The sequence below is a fragment of the Pseudophryne corroboree genome, chromosome 1 (genome assembly GCF_028390025.1).
Source record: "Pseudophryne corroboree isolate aPseCor3 chromosome 1, aPseCor3.hap2, whole genome shotgun sequence".
NCBI lineage: Eukaryota > Metazoa > Chordata > Amphibia > Anura > Myobatrachidae > Pseudophryne > Pseudophryne corroboree.
In genome coordinates, this window is record NC_086444.1 from 987,958,703 (window position 1) to 987,976,649 (window position 17,947).

At 45.7% G+C, this 17,947-nt stretch overlaps 1 protein-coding gene across 4 annotated transcripts in view; it reads right to left on the reverse strand.

Moving 5' to 3' along the window:
• Positions 1-1,552: 1,552 nt before the first annotated feature.
• The window catches only part of ARHGAP10 (Rho GTPase activating protein 10), a 614,077-nt gene continuing 597,682 nt past the window's right edge, over positions 1,553-17,947 (reverse strand). For 3 of the 4 annotated variants that reach the window (XM_063920579.1, XM_063920578.1, XM_063920581.1), the window contains exons 21-23: positions 17,478-17,636; positions 13,582-13,673; positions 1,553-2,314 (exon numbers count right to left, since the gene is read on the reverse strand). In XM_063920579.1, the coding sequence (XP_063776649.1) occupies positions 2,226-2,314; positions 13,582-13,673; positions 17,478-17,636 (340 nt within the window). In that variant the 3' untranslated portion in view covers positions 1,553-2,225. The remainder of the gene's footprint in view (positions 2,315-13,581; positions 13,674-17,477; positions 17,637-17,947) is intronic. The other variant, XM_063920580.1, reaches the window with a different exon arrangement.

A 17,947-nucleotide genomic window follows, 5' to 3' on the forward strand; every position in this document is an offset into this window, starting at 1 on the left:
GTGGGGTCAGCAAGCAGGGTAATATATGCAAGGGGCAGTCTTGGGAATGTCATCTGAACCACCAAGTGACGTCCGTGTCATGTTCCATTTCAGCTCGAAATATTGGTTTTCTGGAATATTTCAGTCTTTAGAATAACAGTTATTGGAGACTCAGCATGTACTTTCCAATGTTAGATAATGTTTTAATTTTTAATTTTACAATTATTTACTCTGGAATTAAATGTATGTGTCTTATTGATTCAATCAGTAAAAAAAAATACAGCTGTGTCCTTGACGCATGTTTAGTCAATATATTGAGGCACTGACACCTTCAGGATGAAGCTCACAATATAGTTTTGATGAAACAATTTTGTAATGTATTGTCAAAATCACACGATATCCTGTACAAACACACATCCATTTTTCCTGGGCAATCCCCAGAATGAAGCCAGCATTGCTCACCTCTCTATTATATCGGCCAGCTTATCCAGCACTGATCACTCCACTCATAAGAACACATCACACTTATAAACCTCTCTAAAGCTCCAGCTCTATCCTTTTTGTATGGATTTAAAACCCTCTGTCCTTTTCTCCCTAAGAGCTGCCTCTTTCCATAAGTAAGGCCTAGATGTTCTATTTGATTAGGTTGAATGCAGTCCTACCTGGAAGTCTGCCAGCAGAATTGAGAAAGGGTCTCTTGCAGAGGCCTGTTGTAAGTCCCTTATTTTTTACCACAGTATGGAGATTAAGGCTGGGATGTATTAAGAAGGCGGAAACACACCGACAAATATTGCATTGATAGTACTAATCGCATATGTACTAACATATGTGATTAGTATCGCAATGCAGCAAATTCTGCCCCTTTTGATACCTGCTGTGCCAGGTGAGAGTGTGCGGGGGTCTGCATCATCTCCTACCCTCTGGAAGTGATGTCTGCAGGCAGTCCTGGGGCTCCTCCTCCTCCCTGCAGCTGGAAAGACAGCTGGCTGTGTTGGGGGAGGAAGAGGTTGAGGGATCCGGCATTAGGGGGAGGAGGAGGTTGGGGGATCAGTGAGTGCGTCGGGATGCTGTCAGCAGGTGAGTGGTGGGAGGCGTGAACGGTGGGGTGCGGAAAGAAGGACATAGGCATCTATTGGGTAATGCCAGAAAAAAATTATGTTACCCTCCGCATCGATATGTGGGACCCGGGGGTTAGTACATTTCAAGATGCTGTAAAACCCAGAAAACAGGGTTTTTACCAAATTTTTCCTTTGGAACATCCCAGCCAAACTATGTTAACCATTTGTCTCCTGGCAAGCAGTATTATCACCCTTTGAATGCTACATTGTGTATGTAAGATACATTTTTTGTAAGCATTTCAGTTTCACTAGCCAACGTAAATTTACCGAGAACAGTGGCATTGTCATATGTGGGAAAAAACAGGGAGTAAGAACAAAGTGAAAGAAGAATTTACTCCTTGTGGTCCCAAACATGTCATGTGTGCCAAGTTTTTATATTACACTGTATTTTATTTTATTACACAGTTATAGGAGATCCAATTTCTTTAATTCCATTCTTGCAGTAAAGCACGGCATATATTAAAAGAACGAATATTTTATTTGTGATAAAATTACATTTTTGGCAGAAACTATATTTTAAAAACAATAAAATTGAACAAGTGGAAGCTTAACAATAATGACAGTAACAACAAAATACATCACGGTGACTGCTAAAAAAGAACTGATGTAAAAAGTAATATAAAATGCTACCAATGTAGTTTTTTGAGTCCATTCTTACAATAAACTGAAAATTGCAGCATCAAAAGCCTTAAAATGTGCAAATATATTGATATTGTATTTAATGGCTTCCAAAAACCATATTAAAATAGTGTGCCATTTGTGAACCTTTATATGTGATTTGCATTACTGTAGATTTGTAGCCAAGGAGGCTATACATCACACTATTAATTTAAATATAATTACACTAGATAATCTCATTAGCAAGGAATGAAATTGTGCAATGAGTGATATAATAATCAAACGTTATGCCAGCTAACAGTGCTTGCTAAAAAATAAAAATATACAGTAACAAATGCAACATTAAATAAAATGTGTCCTTTTAGTTTGGTAATATTGCATGCCTATTCATTTACAGGCATTTTCCAAACTGAAGTCTGGTCAAGTGGTTTAAGCAGTCACAAGACACGCGTTACCAGAGCAGGAATCCATGGATACCATGTACAGCTTCTGAGCAACAAGTACATACAGCTAGAGAAACTGAACATAATTTTGTGGAATAAGTCCCCGTCTGCCATTCAGGGTTCCCTCAAGCCATCCTGGCTCCAATGAGTTATGTACTGAAACAGAGAGAGAGAGAGAAAAAAATATGTAATTATAACAAAATATGATAAAGCCCATAACTAATCGCTGTTGTATTAAAAATCACATAGGGGAAGATAAAGTACTAGCCAATCAGCTCCTAACTGCCATGTTACAGGCTGGGTTCGAAAAAATGACAGGAAGGGATTGGTTTTAGTTTATCTATCTCCGCTTTGGGGTCTATTTACTAAGCCATGGACAGAGAAAAAGTGAATGCATCGGTACTCCTCCTCATATACCCCGTCCCCGTCCTAGGGAAGCCAGTTTTGTTAACAAGCCATAAGCATAAGCGGGATTTCAGGAGAGAAGGAAGACCTGAACATACAAGACACTCTCTCCCACATAGCAGAAGTGAGAAACATCAAAAAGGGAAAAAACTAAAAATATTCCACACCAAGACAGGTGCGTCAGGGTGGGCACCCTGTGGATCCTATGGACCTCGAAGAAAAAGTTAATCATTGTAAGTCTACCTAAACTCTTGTTTTCTTCATCAGGGTCCATAGTGATCCACAGTCCTTACATTGGGGATGTCCTAAAGCAGTGTCCCCTAAGGGTGGGGATGCTCCTAACTAGACAGGAGAATCTGAAGCCCAAAGGAAGCATCCTGAGAGGCAAAGGTATCAAAGGCATAAAACCTCAGGAATGTGTTAATAGAAGACCATGTAGCTACCTTGCAGAGTTGTTTAGCAGTAGTGCTTCGGTGAGCCGCCCATGAGGGACCTACTGAACATGAGAATTAGCAGAGGGGTTCAGTATGTAATCCCGATGGACGGGATGCCAATGGTCAGAATACCAACATCGGCATCCCAGCCATTAAAATCCCGACAGCCCCGCAGTTTGCACCCTAAACTTCTCCTGTCCCCTACCCTAACCCTCCCTGTGGGTGCTTAACCCTAACCCTCCTCGGGGGCTGCCTAACCCCAACCCTCCCTTTCCCGCTGCCTAAACCTAACCCTCCCTCCTCGGTACCTAACTCTAACCTTCCCGTCCCTTCACCCTAACCCCCCCTTCTCATGTCTAAACCTAACCTCCCTATTCCCACCTCTGTCGGCATTGTGTCGCCGGTATTGTGGCTGCAAGGCAGGATTTCAGTGTCGGTATCGTGACCACCGGGATCCCACCCGGCGGCATCATAACTGCGTCCCGAGCAGAGACTGTATCCGGAACAGGAAGATCAGCTCAAATGTAAGCCTCTGCAATAGTCATGCGAAGCCACCTGGACAGCGTTTGTTTACTAGCTGGCCAACCTTGCTTATGGAATCCATACAGGACAAATAGATATTACGTTTTCCTGATTACTTTACCTAGTGCACAAACCACATCCAATAAGGCCTCTCCAGCTGACAGATCAGAGGACTGAATGGCTGGAACCATTATCTCCGTATTTAGATGAAACTTGGACACCAGCTTAGAAAGGGGACCCACCCTGGTACAGAGAAAGGCCCCATCTTTGATGGAAGATCAGAAACAGAGGACGACAGGAAAGTGCCCCCAAACCAGACACCATTCTAGCAGAGACAATAGCCACCTTTGCTGACAGCCACTTAAGGTCCATTCACTCTAAAGGCTCAAATGTTGAAGCCTTAAGAGCTTGCAGGACCAGAGACAAATCCCAGGGGCCACTGGATGTACAAAGCTGGATATGTACAAAGCTGGATATGTACCTTGACAAAAAGGTACGCACATCTTGTAGTGGAGCGATCTTACATTGAAACCATACTGACAGTGCAGAAACTTTTACTTTCAGGGATGCTAAGCGAAGACCAAGGTCTAACCCTGCTTGCAGAAAGGCCAGTACCCTGGAGACCCTAAAGGTATGAGGGTCAAAGTGCCTAGGTGCACACCACTGAAAATAAGTGTGCCAAATCCGGTAATAGATGCGGGTTAAAGATAGCTTATGAGTCTGCATCACTGCATATGAGAACCCCTTAGCTCTGAGGACTGATAACTCAAGAGCCAAGCCATCAAAGATAGTCGAGCCAAGTCCCGATGCAGACAGGGACCCCGAGACAACAAGTCTGGTCAATGTGGTAGCCATTCACCATTGTGGACGTCCTGCCGACTGAGGAAGTCTGCTTCCCAGTTGAGGATTCCTGGCAGAAAAACCGTTGAGATGGCCGGAAGGTGAGCCTTGGCCCACTGGCACACGCGCGCCACTTCCGCCATAGCCAGATGGCTGTGAGTGCCCCCTTGATGGTTTAAGTAGGCAACCGCCCCACCCACAGAGACTGGCATGCATGGTGAGGACGCCCCAATACGGAATCCAGAATGGGAGTCCTTTGTTCAAGTGTGAAGTCTGTAGCCACCAGATGAGAGACAGACGCACCTCCAGAGACCGTATCATCATCTGGGCCCAGATCTGATGACACTGCCCATTCTACCTGGAAAGGATCAGATGTTGTAGGGGGTCTGGAATGAAACTGGGCATACGCCATTATATCAGAGGTGGAGACCATGGACCACAGAACCTGCATTGCTGAATGTATGGACACCCAGGGATTTTGCAGTAAGTTGCAGACCCTTGACTGCAGTCGGCAACTTTGTCCGTTGGCAGGAAGAGCCTCTGTTCCTGCGAATCCGGGAGAGCCCCTAGATGCAACATCAGTTGTGATGGGACAAGGGAGGACTTTTCCCAATTGATCAGCCACCCGTGAGTTTGTAAAAAGCCAATGGTTATTGAAGATGGCAGTGCAAAACTTCCTGAAACTGTGCCAGGAGCAACAAGTTGTACAAATAGAGTATCCTGATCCCATGACGAATCTGCTGAGCTGCCATAACCACCTTGGTAAATACCAGTGGAGCGGTGGACAGCCCAAAGGATAATGCCTGAAACTTAGAATGCTGTTGCTGAACAGCAAAATGGAGTAATCTCTGATGAGTAGGTGCTATGTAGGTAGGCATCCAGAATATCCAAGGATACCATTAAGTCCCCTGGCTCAGGTGCCAGAGCAATAGACTGTAGTGTTTCCATTACGAAATCTGTGCACCCGCAAAAACTTGTTCAGAGATTTCAGATTGAGGACAGGCCAATAGGTCCCATTTGGGTTTCCACCGAGTTTATCTATGTAGGATACTCGGGGTCCTGCAATGCATGAGGTAAATGCTGCAATAACCCCATATTAGGCGGCAAAGCAGGAGCCGCCAATCGGTCCACTATGCTCGTTATAGCCTATGCAGAAGCCACCCAGGGTGGTTCCTGCACGGGCTGGTTGAAGCAGCCGTTGTGGGTTTGGCACATAGCATTTAACACACAAACCGTGTGTAAGGCTGTCGCACATGCCTTACATGAAACCAGTACAAGTGCTTTATCATCTTTGTTACCTTTGACTTTGGAAAACATTGTAACTGGATAACTAAAAGCTAAGCACACACAATGTACAGCTTTAGCAACTGCAAATGTGAATGTCTTCACAAAACAAAAAGTAATTGTGACGTACCACAGCACTGATCACCTGTACTCAGTCAGACAGCAGAGCTAGCACAAGTCACATACAATGCAAGTAAATAACAATTGCAATGGGCACTGAAGTCAACTACTCGCACCACAGTGGCAGGTAGAACTAGTGCATGTATAACTTGGCAGGGAGGAGGAACGATGCATTCTGGAAGTTAAAAGCTTAACTGTGTGGTACCTGGTCGACTTCTACTACCGACACCCCAATGTAAGGACTGTGGATCACTATGGACCCTGATGAAGAAAGACCCCTTTATCACTGTCCAAAGCTTAGTACATCCCAACCACAGTAGAACATCACACTTCACTGTTAAGAAGTCATGGGTATACAAATTGAAATTAGTTAACAAGTAATTAAAGAGGCTAAAGTTATGGCAGTTACAGAGGGACTAGTGTGCAGGATTTAGCCATGTTGCTGGTATATTATTTATCAGTTAGGATTGTATTCTGTTCTACACCCCTTACATGTGAGGTTTTTGTGTTCTCACTAAGTGCATGTGAAAACTTTAGTAAATAGAATGTACTGAGTAAAACGCGCCATCTCTAGTTTAACATCGCTGGAATGGGTAAGGCCACAACTTCTCAAAATTCAGGCACGGTAAACATAACAAAGTGGGAGTCGCACAAACGGAATAATAGTAAGGATTATTAGAATAATATATTTACTTCAACATTATTCAGATAAAATGAATAGAACACTTGCTACTGTGATTAATAAAGACGTTTATTCACCTGTTTTAAATCGATGCATAAAATATTTTAAATATAAATTTTTTAACAGCATATACTATATATATTTCAATTGAAGAAAATAAGAATTTACTCACCTTTAATTCTATTTCTCGTAGTCCGTAGTGGATGCTGGGAACTCCGTAAGGACCATGGGGAATAGACGGGCTCCGCAGGAGACTGGGCACTCTTAAAAGAAAGATTAGGTACTATATCTGGTGTGCACTGGCTCCTCCCTCTATGCCCCTCCTCCAGACCTCAGTTAGGGAAACTGTGCCCGGAAGAGCTGACATTACTAGGAAAGGATTTGGAATCCAGGGTAAGACTCATACCAGCCACACCAATCACACTGTACAACTTGTGATAACCATACCCAGTTAACAGTATGAACAACAACTGAGCCTCAGTAACAGATGGCTCATAACAATAACCCTTTAGTTAAGCAATAACTATATACATGTATTGCAGAGAGTCCGCACTTGGGACGGGCGCCCAGCATCCACTACGGACTACGAGAGTAAATTCTTATTTTCTCTGACGTCCTAGTGGATGCTGGGAACTCCGTAAGGACCATGGGGATTATACCAAAGCTCCCAAACGGGTGGGAGAGTGCGGTTGACTCTGCAGCACCGAATGAGCAAAGGCAAGGTCCTCCTCAGCCAGGGTATCAAACTTGTAGAACTTAGCAAATGTGTTTGAACCCGACCAAATAGCAGCTCGGCAAAGCTGTAAAGCCGAGACCCCTCGGGCAGCCGCCCAAGAAGAGCCCACCTTCCTTGTGGAATGGGCTTTTACCGATTTAGAATGCGGCAATCCTGCCGCAGAATGAGCTTGCTGAATCGTGTTACAGATCCAGCGCGCAATAGTTTGCTTTGAAGCAGGAGCACCCAGCTTGTTGGGCGCATGCAGGATAAACAGCGAGTCAGTTTTCCTGACTCCAGCCGTCCTGGCTACATAGATTTTCAAAGCCCTGACTACATCTAGTAACTTGGAGTCCTCCAAGTCCCTAGTAGCCGCAGGCACCACAATAGGTTGGTTCAAATGAAACGCTGATACCACCTTAGGGAGAAATTGGGGACGAGTCCTCAATTCTGCCCTGTCCATATGGAAGATCAGATAAGGGCTTTTACACGACAAAGCCACCAATTCTGACACACGCCTAGCCGAAGCTAAGGCTAATAGCATGACCACTTTCCACGTGAGATATTTTAGCTCCACGGTCTTAAGTGGCTCAAACCAGTGGGATTTCAGGAAATCCAACACAACGTTAAGATCCCAAGGTGCCACTGGAGGCACAAAAGGGGGCTGAATATGCAGCACTCCCTTAACAAACGTCTGAACTTCAGGCAGTGAAGCCAGTTCTTTTTGAAAGAAAATAGATAGGGCCGAAATCTGGACCTTTATGGATCCTAATTTTAGGCCCATAGTCACTCCTGACTGTAGGAAGTGCAGGAATCGACCCAGCTGGAATTCCTCTGTAGGGGCCTTCCTGGCCTCACACCAAGCAACATATTTTCGCCATATACGGTGATAATGTTGTGCTGTCACGTCTTTCCTAGCCTTTATCAGCGTAGGAATCACTTCATCCGGAATGCCCTTTTCCGTTAGGATCCGGCGTTCAACCGCCATGCCGTCAAACGCAGCCGCGGTAAGTCTTGGAACAGACAGGGCCCCTGCTGTAACAGGTCCTGTCTGAGAGGCAGAGGCCATGGGTCCTCTGAGATCATTTCTTGTAGTTCTGGGTACCAAGTTCTTCTTGGCCAATCCGGAACGATGAGTATAGTTCTTACTCCTCTCTTTCTTACTATCCTCAGTACCTTGGGTATGAGAGGAAGAGGAGGGAACACATAAACCGACTGGTACACCCACGGTGTCACTAGTGCGTCCACAGCTATCGCCTGAGGGTCCCTTGACCTGGCGCAATATTTTTTTAGCTTTTTGTTGAACACTGCTGACAGTGCTAGCACGTGATTTTCCGCCCATCGGAGAATCCTTGTGGCTTCTGCCATCGCCATCCTGCTTCTTGTGCCGCCCTGGCGGTTTACATGGGCGACCGCCGTGATGTTGTCTGATTGAATCAGCACTGGTTGGTTTTGAAGAAGGGCCTCTGCTTGACTCAGGGCGTTGTAAATGGCCCTTAGTTCCAGTATTTTTATGTGTAGTGAAGTCTCCTGACTTGACCACTGTCCTTGGAAGTTCCTTCCCTGAGTGACTGCCCCCCATCCTCAGAGGCTTGCGTCCGTGGTCACCAGGACCCAGTCCTGTATGCCGAATCTGCGGCCCTCGAGAAGATGAGCAATCTGCAGCCACCACAGCAGAGACACCCTGGCCCTTGGGGACAGGGTGATCAACCGATGCATCTGAAGATGCAATCCGGACCATTTGTCTAACAGATCCCACTGAAAGATCCTTGCATGGAACCTGCCGAAGGGAATTGCTTCGTAAGAAGCCACCATCTTTCCCAGGACTCGCGTGCAGTGATGCACCGACACCTGTTTTGGTTTCAGGAGGTCCCTGACCAGAGATGACAATTCCTGTGCCTTCCCCACCGGGAGAAACACCTTCTTCTGTTCTGTGTCCAGAATCATGCCCAGGAAGAGCAGACGCGTCGCAGGAATCAGCTGCGACTTTGGGATATTCAGAATCCAGCCATGCTGTTGCAACACTTCCCGAGAAAGTGCTACGCTGACTAACAACTGCTCTCTGGACCTTGCCTTTATAAGGAGATCGTCCAAGTACGGGATAATTATAACTCCCTTCTTCCGAAGGAGTATCATTATTTCGGCCATTACCTTGGTAAATACCCTCGGTGCCGTGGACAGACCAAACGGCAACGTCTGGAATTGGTAATGACAGTCCTGTACCACAAACCTGAGGTACTCCTGGTGAGGTGGGTAAATGGGGACATGTAGGTAAGCATCCTTGATGTCCAGTGACACCATAAAATCCCCCTCTTCCAGGCTTGCAATAATCGCCCTGAGCGATTCCATTTTGAACTTGAACTTCCTTATATAAGTGTTCAAGGATTTCAAATTTAGAATGGGTCTCACCGAACCGTCTGGTATCGGTACCACAAACATTGTGGAATAGTAACCCCTTCCCTGTTGAAGGAGGGGAACTTTGATTATCACCTGCTGAAGGTACAGCTTGTGAATTGCCGCCAGTACTACCTCCCTTTCCTTGGGAGCAGCTGGCAAGGCTGATTTGAGGTAACGGCGAGGGGGAGATGCCTCGAACTCCAGCTTGTATCCCTGAGATACCACTTGAAGAACCCAGAGCTCCACCTGTGAGCGAACCCACTGGTCGCTGAAGTTCCGGAGACGCGCCCCCACCGCACCTGGCTCCACCTGTGGAGCCCCAGCGTCATGCGGTGGACTTAGTGGAAGCAGGGGAGGATTTTTGTTCCTGGGAACTGGCTGTCTGGTGCAGCTTTTTCCCTCTACCCCTGCCTCTGGGCAGAAAGGAAGCGCCTCTGACCCGCTTGCCTTTCTGAGGCCGAAAGGACTGTACTTGATAATACGGCTGTGAGGGAACCTGAGGTAAAAAAGTCGACTTCCCAGCTGTTGCTGTGGATACGAGGTCCGAGAGACCGTCCCCAAACAATTCCTCACCCTTATAAGGCAAAACCTCCATGTGCCTTTTAGAATCAGCATCACCTGTCCACTGCCGAGTCCATAATACTCTCCTGGCAGAAATGGACATTGCATTAATTCTAGATGCCAGCCGGCAAATGTCCCTCTGTGCATCCCTCATATATAAGACGACGTCTTTAATATGCTCTATGGTTAGCAAAATAGTATCCCTGTCAAGGGAATCAGGGTATCAGACCAAGCAGCTGCAGCACTACACATCCATGCTGAAGCAATTGCAGGTCTCAGTATAGTACCTGAGTGTGTATACACAGACTTCAGGATAGCCTCCTGCTTTCTATCTGCAGGCTCCTTTAAGGCGGCCGTATCCTGAGACGGCAGTGCCACCTTTTTTGATAAGCGTGTGAGCGCCTTGTCCACCCTAGGGGATGTTTCCCAACGTAACCTGTCCGTTGGCGGGAAAGGGTACGCCATTAGTAACCTCTTAGAAATCACTAGTTTCTTATCTGGGGAACACCACGCTTCTTCACACAATTCATTTAACTCATCAGATGGGGGAAAAGTCACTGGCTGCTTTTTCTCCCCAAACATAATACCCTTTTTAGTGGTAACCGGGTTAATGTCAGAAATGTGCAACACATTTTTCATTGCCGTAATCATGCATCGGATGGCCCTTGTGGACTGTACATTTGTCTCATCCTCGTCTACACTGGAGTCAGACTCCGTGTCGACATCTGTGTCTGCCATCTGAGGTAGCGGGCGTTTTTGAGCCCCTGATGGCCTCTGGGACGCCTGGGCAGGCGCGGGCTGAGATGCCGGCTGTCCCAAAGCTGTTACGTCATCAAACCTTTTATGCAAGGAGTTGACACTGTCGGTTAATACCTTCCACATATCCATCCATTCTGGTGTCGGCCCCGCAGGGGGCGACATCACACTTATCGGCTCCTGCTCCGCCTCCACGTAAGCGCCCTCATCAAACATGTCGACACAGCCGTACCGACACACCGCACACACACAGGGAATGCTCTGACTGAGGACAGGACCCCACAAAGTCCTTTGGGGAGACAGAGAGAGAGTATGCCAGCACACACCAGAGCGCTATATAACAGAGGGATTTACACTAACACTGTTATATAGTGAATTTTCCCCCAATAGCTGCTTATATCACCTTTTGCGCCTAAATTTATGTGCCCCCCCTCTCTTTTTTACCCTTCTTGTAGTGTATACTGCAGGGGAGAGCCTGGGGAGCGTCCTTCCAGCGGAGCTGTGAAGAGAAAATGGCGCCGGTCTGCTGAGGGCGATAGCCCCGCCCCCTCCGCGGCGGGCTTCTCCCGCTTTTTTATTAATGTTAATGGAGGGGGATTAGGCACATATACAGTTTATAACTGTATTATGTGCACATTTGCCAAAAGGTATACTTATTGCAGCCCAGGGCGCCCCCCCCCCCCAGCGCCCTGCACCCACCAGTGACCGGAGCGTGTGGTGTGCTGTGGGAGCAATGGCGCACAGCTGCAGTGCTGTGCGCTACCTTATTGAAGACCGGAGTCTTCAGCCGCCGATTTTCTCCTGGTTCTTCCGTCTTCTGGCTCTGCAAGGGGGACGGCAGCACGGCTCCGGGAACGGACGATCAAGGTCGGACCCTGTGTTCGATCCCTCTGGAGCTAATGGTGTCCAGTAGCCTTAGAAGCACAAGCTAGCTGCAAGCAGGTAGGTTTGCTTCTCTCCCCTAGCAGTGAGTCTGCTGCCAGCAGATCTCACTGAAAATAAAAAACCTAACAAATACTTTCTTTTCTAGTAAGCTCAGGAGAGCCCACTAGGTGCATCCAGCTCTGGCCGGGCACAGATTCTAACTGAGGTCTGGAGGAGAGGCATAGAGGGAGAGCCAGTGCACACCAGATATAGTATCTAATCTTTCTTTTAAGAGTGCCCAGTCTCCTGCGGAGCCCGTCTATTCCCCATGGTCCTTACGGAGTTCCCAGCATCCACTAGGACGTCAGAGAAATAAACATTTTAATTAATTACAAAGTGAAGTGCTCAATTATTAGCACAGACTTTCAAATCAGAACTATAATTGAGCAACCCATTGAACCCTGAAAAACACTAATGGGTTTAAATTACAAGCACTGTGAAAAAAAGCCAGAGAAAACATCACATTTTCAATAACGGCAGTGCAAGCAGTACAATGTAATCCTATACCAAACACTCAGAGCGGATTGCTGCCACCCTATCAGCAGAGGCAAGGGAACCTGTGTACTTCATCTTACATCAACCCCGGACTAACAGGGAGTCACAAACATATAATAAAAGAAGCGGTTATGAATTTATTTAATGTATATTATTTTGGAAATGAATTCTCTCAGATGGTGGGAACAGTAAGCAGATAGGAGAGGACACATTCATACAGGAGAACTAGAGCTGTAAGTATTGCACTAGTGTAGGGGACACAGCAGGGTCAAAACTGCGTATGCATCAGCGAGAAGACCACTATAGCCTGGCATACTGCGATTCAGTAACAGCAGAAGCTAACAGCTACAGTACTGCCCACACAAAGTAATGCTGGTTACACACGCAGCAAGTGCGAGTTGATGATGCAGCGGTGTGTAAACACTGGCAGTAGCACCCAAATTGGCCCCTTCTAAGGCCGGACTAGCACACTTTTTACTCGCGACCTATGGGGCTGCACACAAAAATCCACAAGCCAGGGGTACCGTAACTTTATTATTATTATTCTCCTTTATTTATATGGCGCCACAAGGGTTCCGCAGCGCCCAATTACAGAGTACATAAACAAATAATCAAGCAGAAAAACAGTAACTTACAGTTGACAATATAGGACAAGTACAGGGTAAATAAACATAGTTACATCAGCAGATGACACTGGAATAAGTATCAGGTGGCAGAAGACTGCTGGATGTGGTACAGTTGAATATTATTAAAGTAAGAAAAGGATAAGCACATGAGGGAAGAGGGCCCTGCTCGTGAGAGCTTACATTCTAAAGGGGAGGGTAGACAGACAGGGGTGAGACAGATGGGTTACATAGGGGTAACTGCGGCATAAAGCTGTACTTACACCCCAAATTCATTGTGGGTAATTGGATTCCCCTGATAGTGTTCAATAATCACCCAACTGATAGCGATGAGACTGTTATTGGGTAAGCTGGTAAATGTCTTCTATCATACTGCGGGAATTGCCATCTTCTAGCTGCTCTTACATGCTCATGTGTAACGCAGCCAGTCAGCTTGAACACTAGAGTGTGGGCCTGCATCATATATACACACACATGTATATATATATATATATATATATATATATATATATATATATATATATATACACACACACACACACACACACACACACACACAGACAGACTGTTGGATGCGCACTGGTCATTAGAGTCAGATGTGGTAACAATATTGTCTATGTGCTATGGGATCTAAATCCCCGCAATAGTGTCAAAAGGTTACTTACCATTTTCAAAGACTTCTCCTACTTGAAATGATAACTCTGAGCTGTGCTCTGCCTCACATGGGTACACGGCTTTGGCCTGTCTCCCAGGGATGCTGTAACAACAAAGTGTCATTAGGCCAAGGTAATAACAATAAGCATCCTAATCACTATAGCAGTGGTCTCCAACCTTAATTGGGGTGTGAGCTACTTTCGGAAAATAAAACCTCTGAAGGAGCTACCCCCTCCCCCCAATGCGCGTGCCTTCCAGCGAAAGTGGGTGTGGCCTCACAAAAGTGGGTGTGGCCTCACAACTACAAGTAATTCCCCCCCGCGTAGTGCCAGATACACAAATAATGACCGTCAGCAGTGCCATATACACAAATAATGCCCCCAGCAGTGCCAGATACACAAATAATGCCTCTCAGCAGTGCCAGATACACAAATAATGCCCCTCAGCAGTGCCAGATATTTAAATAATGCCTCCCAGCAGTGCCAGATACACAAATAATGCCCCCCAGCAGTGCCAGATACAATTTCCCCCCGCAGTGCCATTTAAAATGCCCCCCCCGCTGCGCCTGATAAAATGCCCCCCCCCCCCCCCGCAGTGTCCGATACAGTGCCCCACATAGTGCTAACCCTTGCTGGCTTCTTCTACTGCCGCCGATGCTGCTCCTCCTGTATGAGGGACGGAAGAGGAGGAGAGCGCAGCGCGAGCCTCTCCTGTGAATTCCGGAGAGCGGTGAGGGTGACAGAGTCTCCGGCGGCGGTGGGCATTTAAAATATGGTGCCAGTAAGTGAGCCAATCAAAACTTGCTGTCCGGCAGCCAATCAGGTGCCGCCACTGCCGGTCCACAAGCTCTGATTGGCTGACGGCCGGCACCATATTAAAAATGAAGGGAGGAGGAATGCAATTGACTGCCCAAGCCCGTGCGCTCTGTGAGCTACTGAAAATACTACGGCAAGCTACCAGTAGCTCGCGAGCTATGGGTTGGAGATCACTGCACTATAGCAATGCCAGATGAGTATCATAGTAAATATGATGACAATCCATTCCAAAAGCAGGAAACAATATAAACTAAACAAAACAACAACCATTTGTATTCCATTTTACTCATGGGCCTATTTAATAATCGTTTCTGGACATTTAATTATGCGGAAACAACAATTTCCGCATGATCACTCTCATTATTATGTGTGTAACATACAGCAGGAGAGAGACTGGCAAAATTACCGCACACCGCCATTCTCATGTTACAATTGTGCAATTCATAAAGCTAAGAAAAATTTTTTTTTTAAAGCTGATCCCCAATAGCATGTGTAGATGGAATTTGCATGCGCTTTCCAATGGGGAGAGAAAACACTGGACAGATAAATCCTCATACATCTTTGTTGCAGTCACTCTTGTAACGTTGGGTGTCTTTCTTGACGAAAATGCATCTTAGTCGCAACACAACGTAACTAGTACACATGAGGACACTGTGCTGATTAATTTGATATATGCGACACTTGTATAGTGTGTGTGACGGAGTCTCTGAATCTCTACACAAAGTGCTACATTGTAGCAGCCGCAACTTCTTTCCAATACAAGCTCCGTTGTGCTCTGTACTGTATACAGACTCAGTCACACACAATATACAAGTGTCACACATCAAATGATTCAGTACAGTCTCTTTGTGAGTCCTGGTTGTGTTGCAACCAAGAGGCAGTTTTGCCCCCCAAAAACTCCCCATGTTAGCAGAGTTGCCCGGGACCTGGCGACTCACCCACCCCAGGCATCTCACGCTGTGTGGCATATTGAGGCTGGATGTATGAGGACACATCCATCTGTAGTGGAATCTTCATACCATCCAAGCCATCTAGTGGGCATACATTCAGGGGCACTGCTTGGACAGAACCTGCCAGTGTAACCTTTTGCTGCTGCAGTTATACTACAGGGTTTTGCTCATCAGAGCAGCTGTTTCGGAATGACCACATTGATAATTAGACCTGAAAAAAACTTTCCTAACCAGCAACAAACAATGTTAATTTTCGGAAGGGCCACCAACGATATATAGCCCCCTTAAAGTTGACGTAACAACATTCACATTTTATTATTCTGATATAATACAAATTACTGTAGGATAGTCTGGAATTTATACGCAACATATTGAGCTCCATCTATATCCGTATAAATATTCAAAAAATATTCCCAAATTACTATGTTAAATACTTGAGATAAAGGAATCAGGAGGTAGTGTATTTATAGCGTTCTTTGGTGCACTCCACTCCACCTGAGGTTTGGAATTCTGCAAGAAACTAGAGCAGGGTGCCTGTGTCTGTTACCCCATACCTAGAATTAGGAAAAGCTGTAGGCTTGTATAGCAAGGTGCACAATCTCCTAACTCTCCTTTACTAAACTGCAGCTTTATGGAGGGCAGAGGGTGGTGAAGAAAGCATTATTTGGTGGGACTGGATAGGAAGAATGTTCAACTCCTGTTGAATACTTAGTTTAGAGATGTATGTATTCACGATGGTCTGCGTACATCTCCAATGTTTTGAGATCTGCACATACACAGGATCTGTACTGAGCATGTCCAGATCTCGGTCTGAGACAATGGATCCAGTGTCCCCTAAGCCGCACCGCCATTTGGGGGGGCATTTGGCCAGTGCTCCAGTAAATGAGGGAATGTCGAGGCCAGTGGCTGCAGCCTTGGAGTAATTATGTCCTGTACTGCAGTCTAATTACACTATGTTTGTATTTTGTGACCTGCAGTGGCCACTCTTCCAGCTAGTTTGGAGGGAAGGGTGTCATGGACACAACATATGATTGTTGTTACATGTGAAGGCAGTGCCCTGTTGCCTGTCTACCTGATATCACTTCCGGGTCACGTCACATGTCGGTTTCTGGCGAGGCTAAAGGAAGCGTGATCTATGGTGGGCATGGTGACCATTTGCAGCCCTTCATGGATTTCATGTACCCCCACAACAGAATATTCAAGCAGGATAATCAGATTAATGCACAGTGTCATTGAGGAGCACTCTAGAGAATTCCGATGAATAGTATGGCCACCGAGTTCGCCCGACATGAACCCAATCAAGCATTTTGAGATGAGGAGATGGAGAGGTCCATTCACACCCAAGATCCTTCACCTACAAATATCAGGGAGATGTGGAAAGCTATCCAGACGGCAGGGGCCAACATCTCTCCAGAGGTCTTCCGTTCACTTGTGGAATCGCACAACACTGGACTATAAGGGGTCCTACTCAATATTAGACACTTATCCCATGACTTCTGCCACTTCGTTTTGTGTGTGTGTGTATATATTAAAATATATATATATATATATATATATACATATATATAACACAGTACTATACAGTACACAACGGAGGGCAACGGGGCAATTATTTAAAATTGTAATAAAATTGCCAGATACTGTTTAGCTCTCACTTTATTATATACATATATATATATATATATATATATATACACACACATACACACACACATATACACACACACACACACACACACACACACACACACACAGCTTGTAAATGTAGATAGAAAAAAAAATTAAGCCAGCATCATCCAATGTATAACTTTATGACTCACACATTTGTGCAACGATTCACCAAAATTCACAAAGTGCCTTGTGCAGCAGCCAAAAACAGGATACCAGTCAAAAAAGCAAGGGCATAACTGCATAAAGGTACTTATCCACGGTGTCAAAGCAAGGAAAGAGTGCTCATGACTAAGGTGTGGGTTGCACATTCTCATTGCAGCAATGACTGACTGTGCCTATTCACACCCGCAGCCCGTCAATGCAATGGATATGGGTCAAGGGTGTGAATATATACACGCGCACTCCACATCCCAAGTCACTGCAATTGTAAAAACAATTCTAGTAATATGCCCATAATTGTTAGAGCAGTACCTGCCTGAAGCCAGTGTTGTAAGGAGTGCAGGTGATGCTACAGTGTCCACGGTGGGGGATGGCTCGGTCACCATTGGAGAGGTAGGTTCAGTTGTTGCAGTTGGAGTCTCACTCTCACTATTTATCCACGATACCAAAGGACACTGAACAAGAGTTGTTCTGTATAAAATAGAGAGACAAAAGTGATGCCATCATTATTATTGCAACAAAGTTTGTTAACGTTAAACAAGATCTTATGCAGATGTCATATTTTATTTTATTTTTTTTCCTGCAAAAGATACCAGAAATGTAGTAACAACTAACATAGTAGTTACAATCAGATGTGTTTTAACACACCTAGCATCTTTTCACCATATGGCGCAAGACGGCTGGCATTTCTCAGACACTCTGCCATGTGTAGTGTACTTTTTCCTACATATTGGGGGTAATTCAGACCTGATCGAAGCAGCAAATTTGTTAGCAGTTTGGCA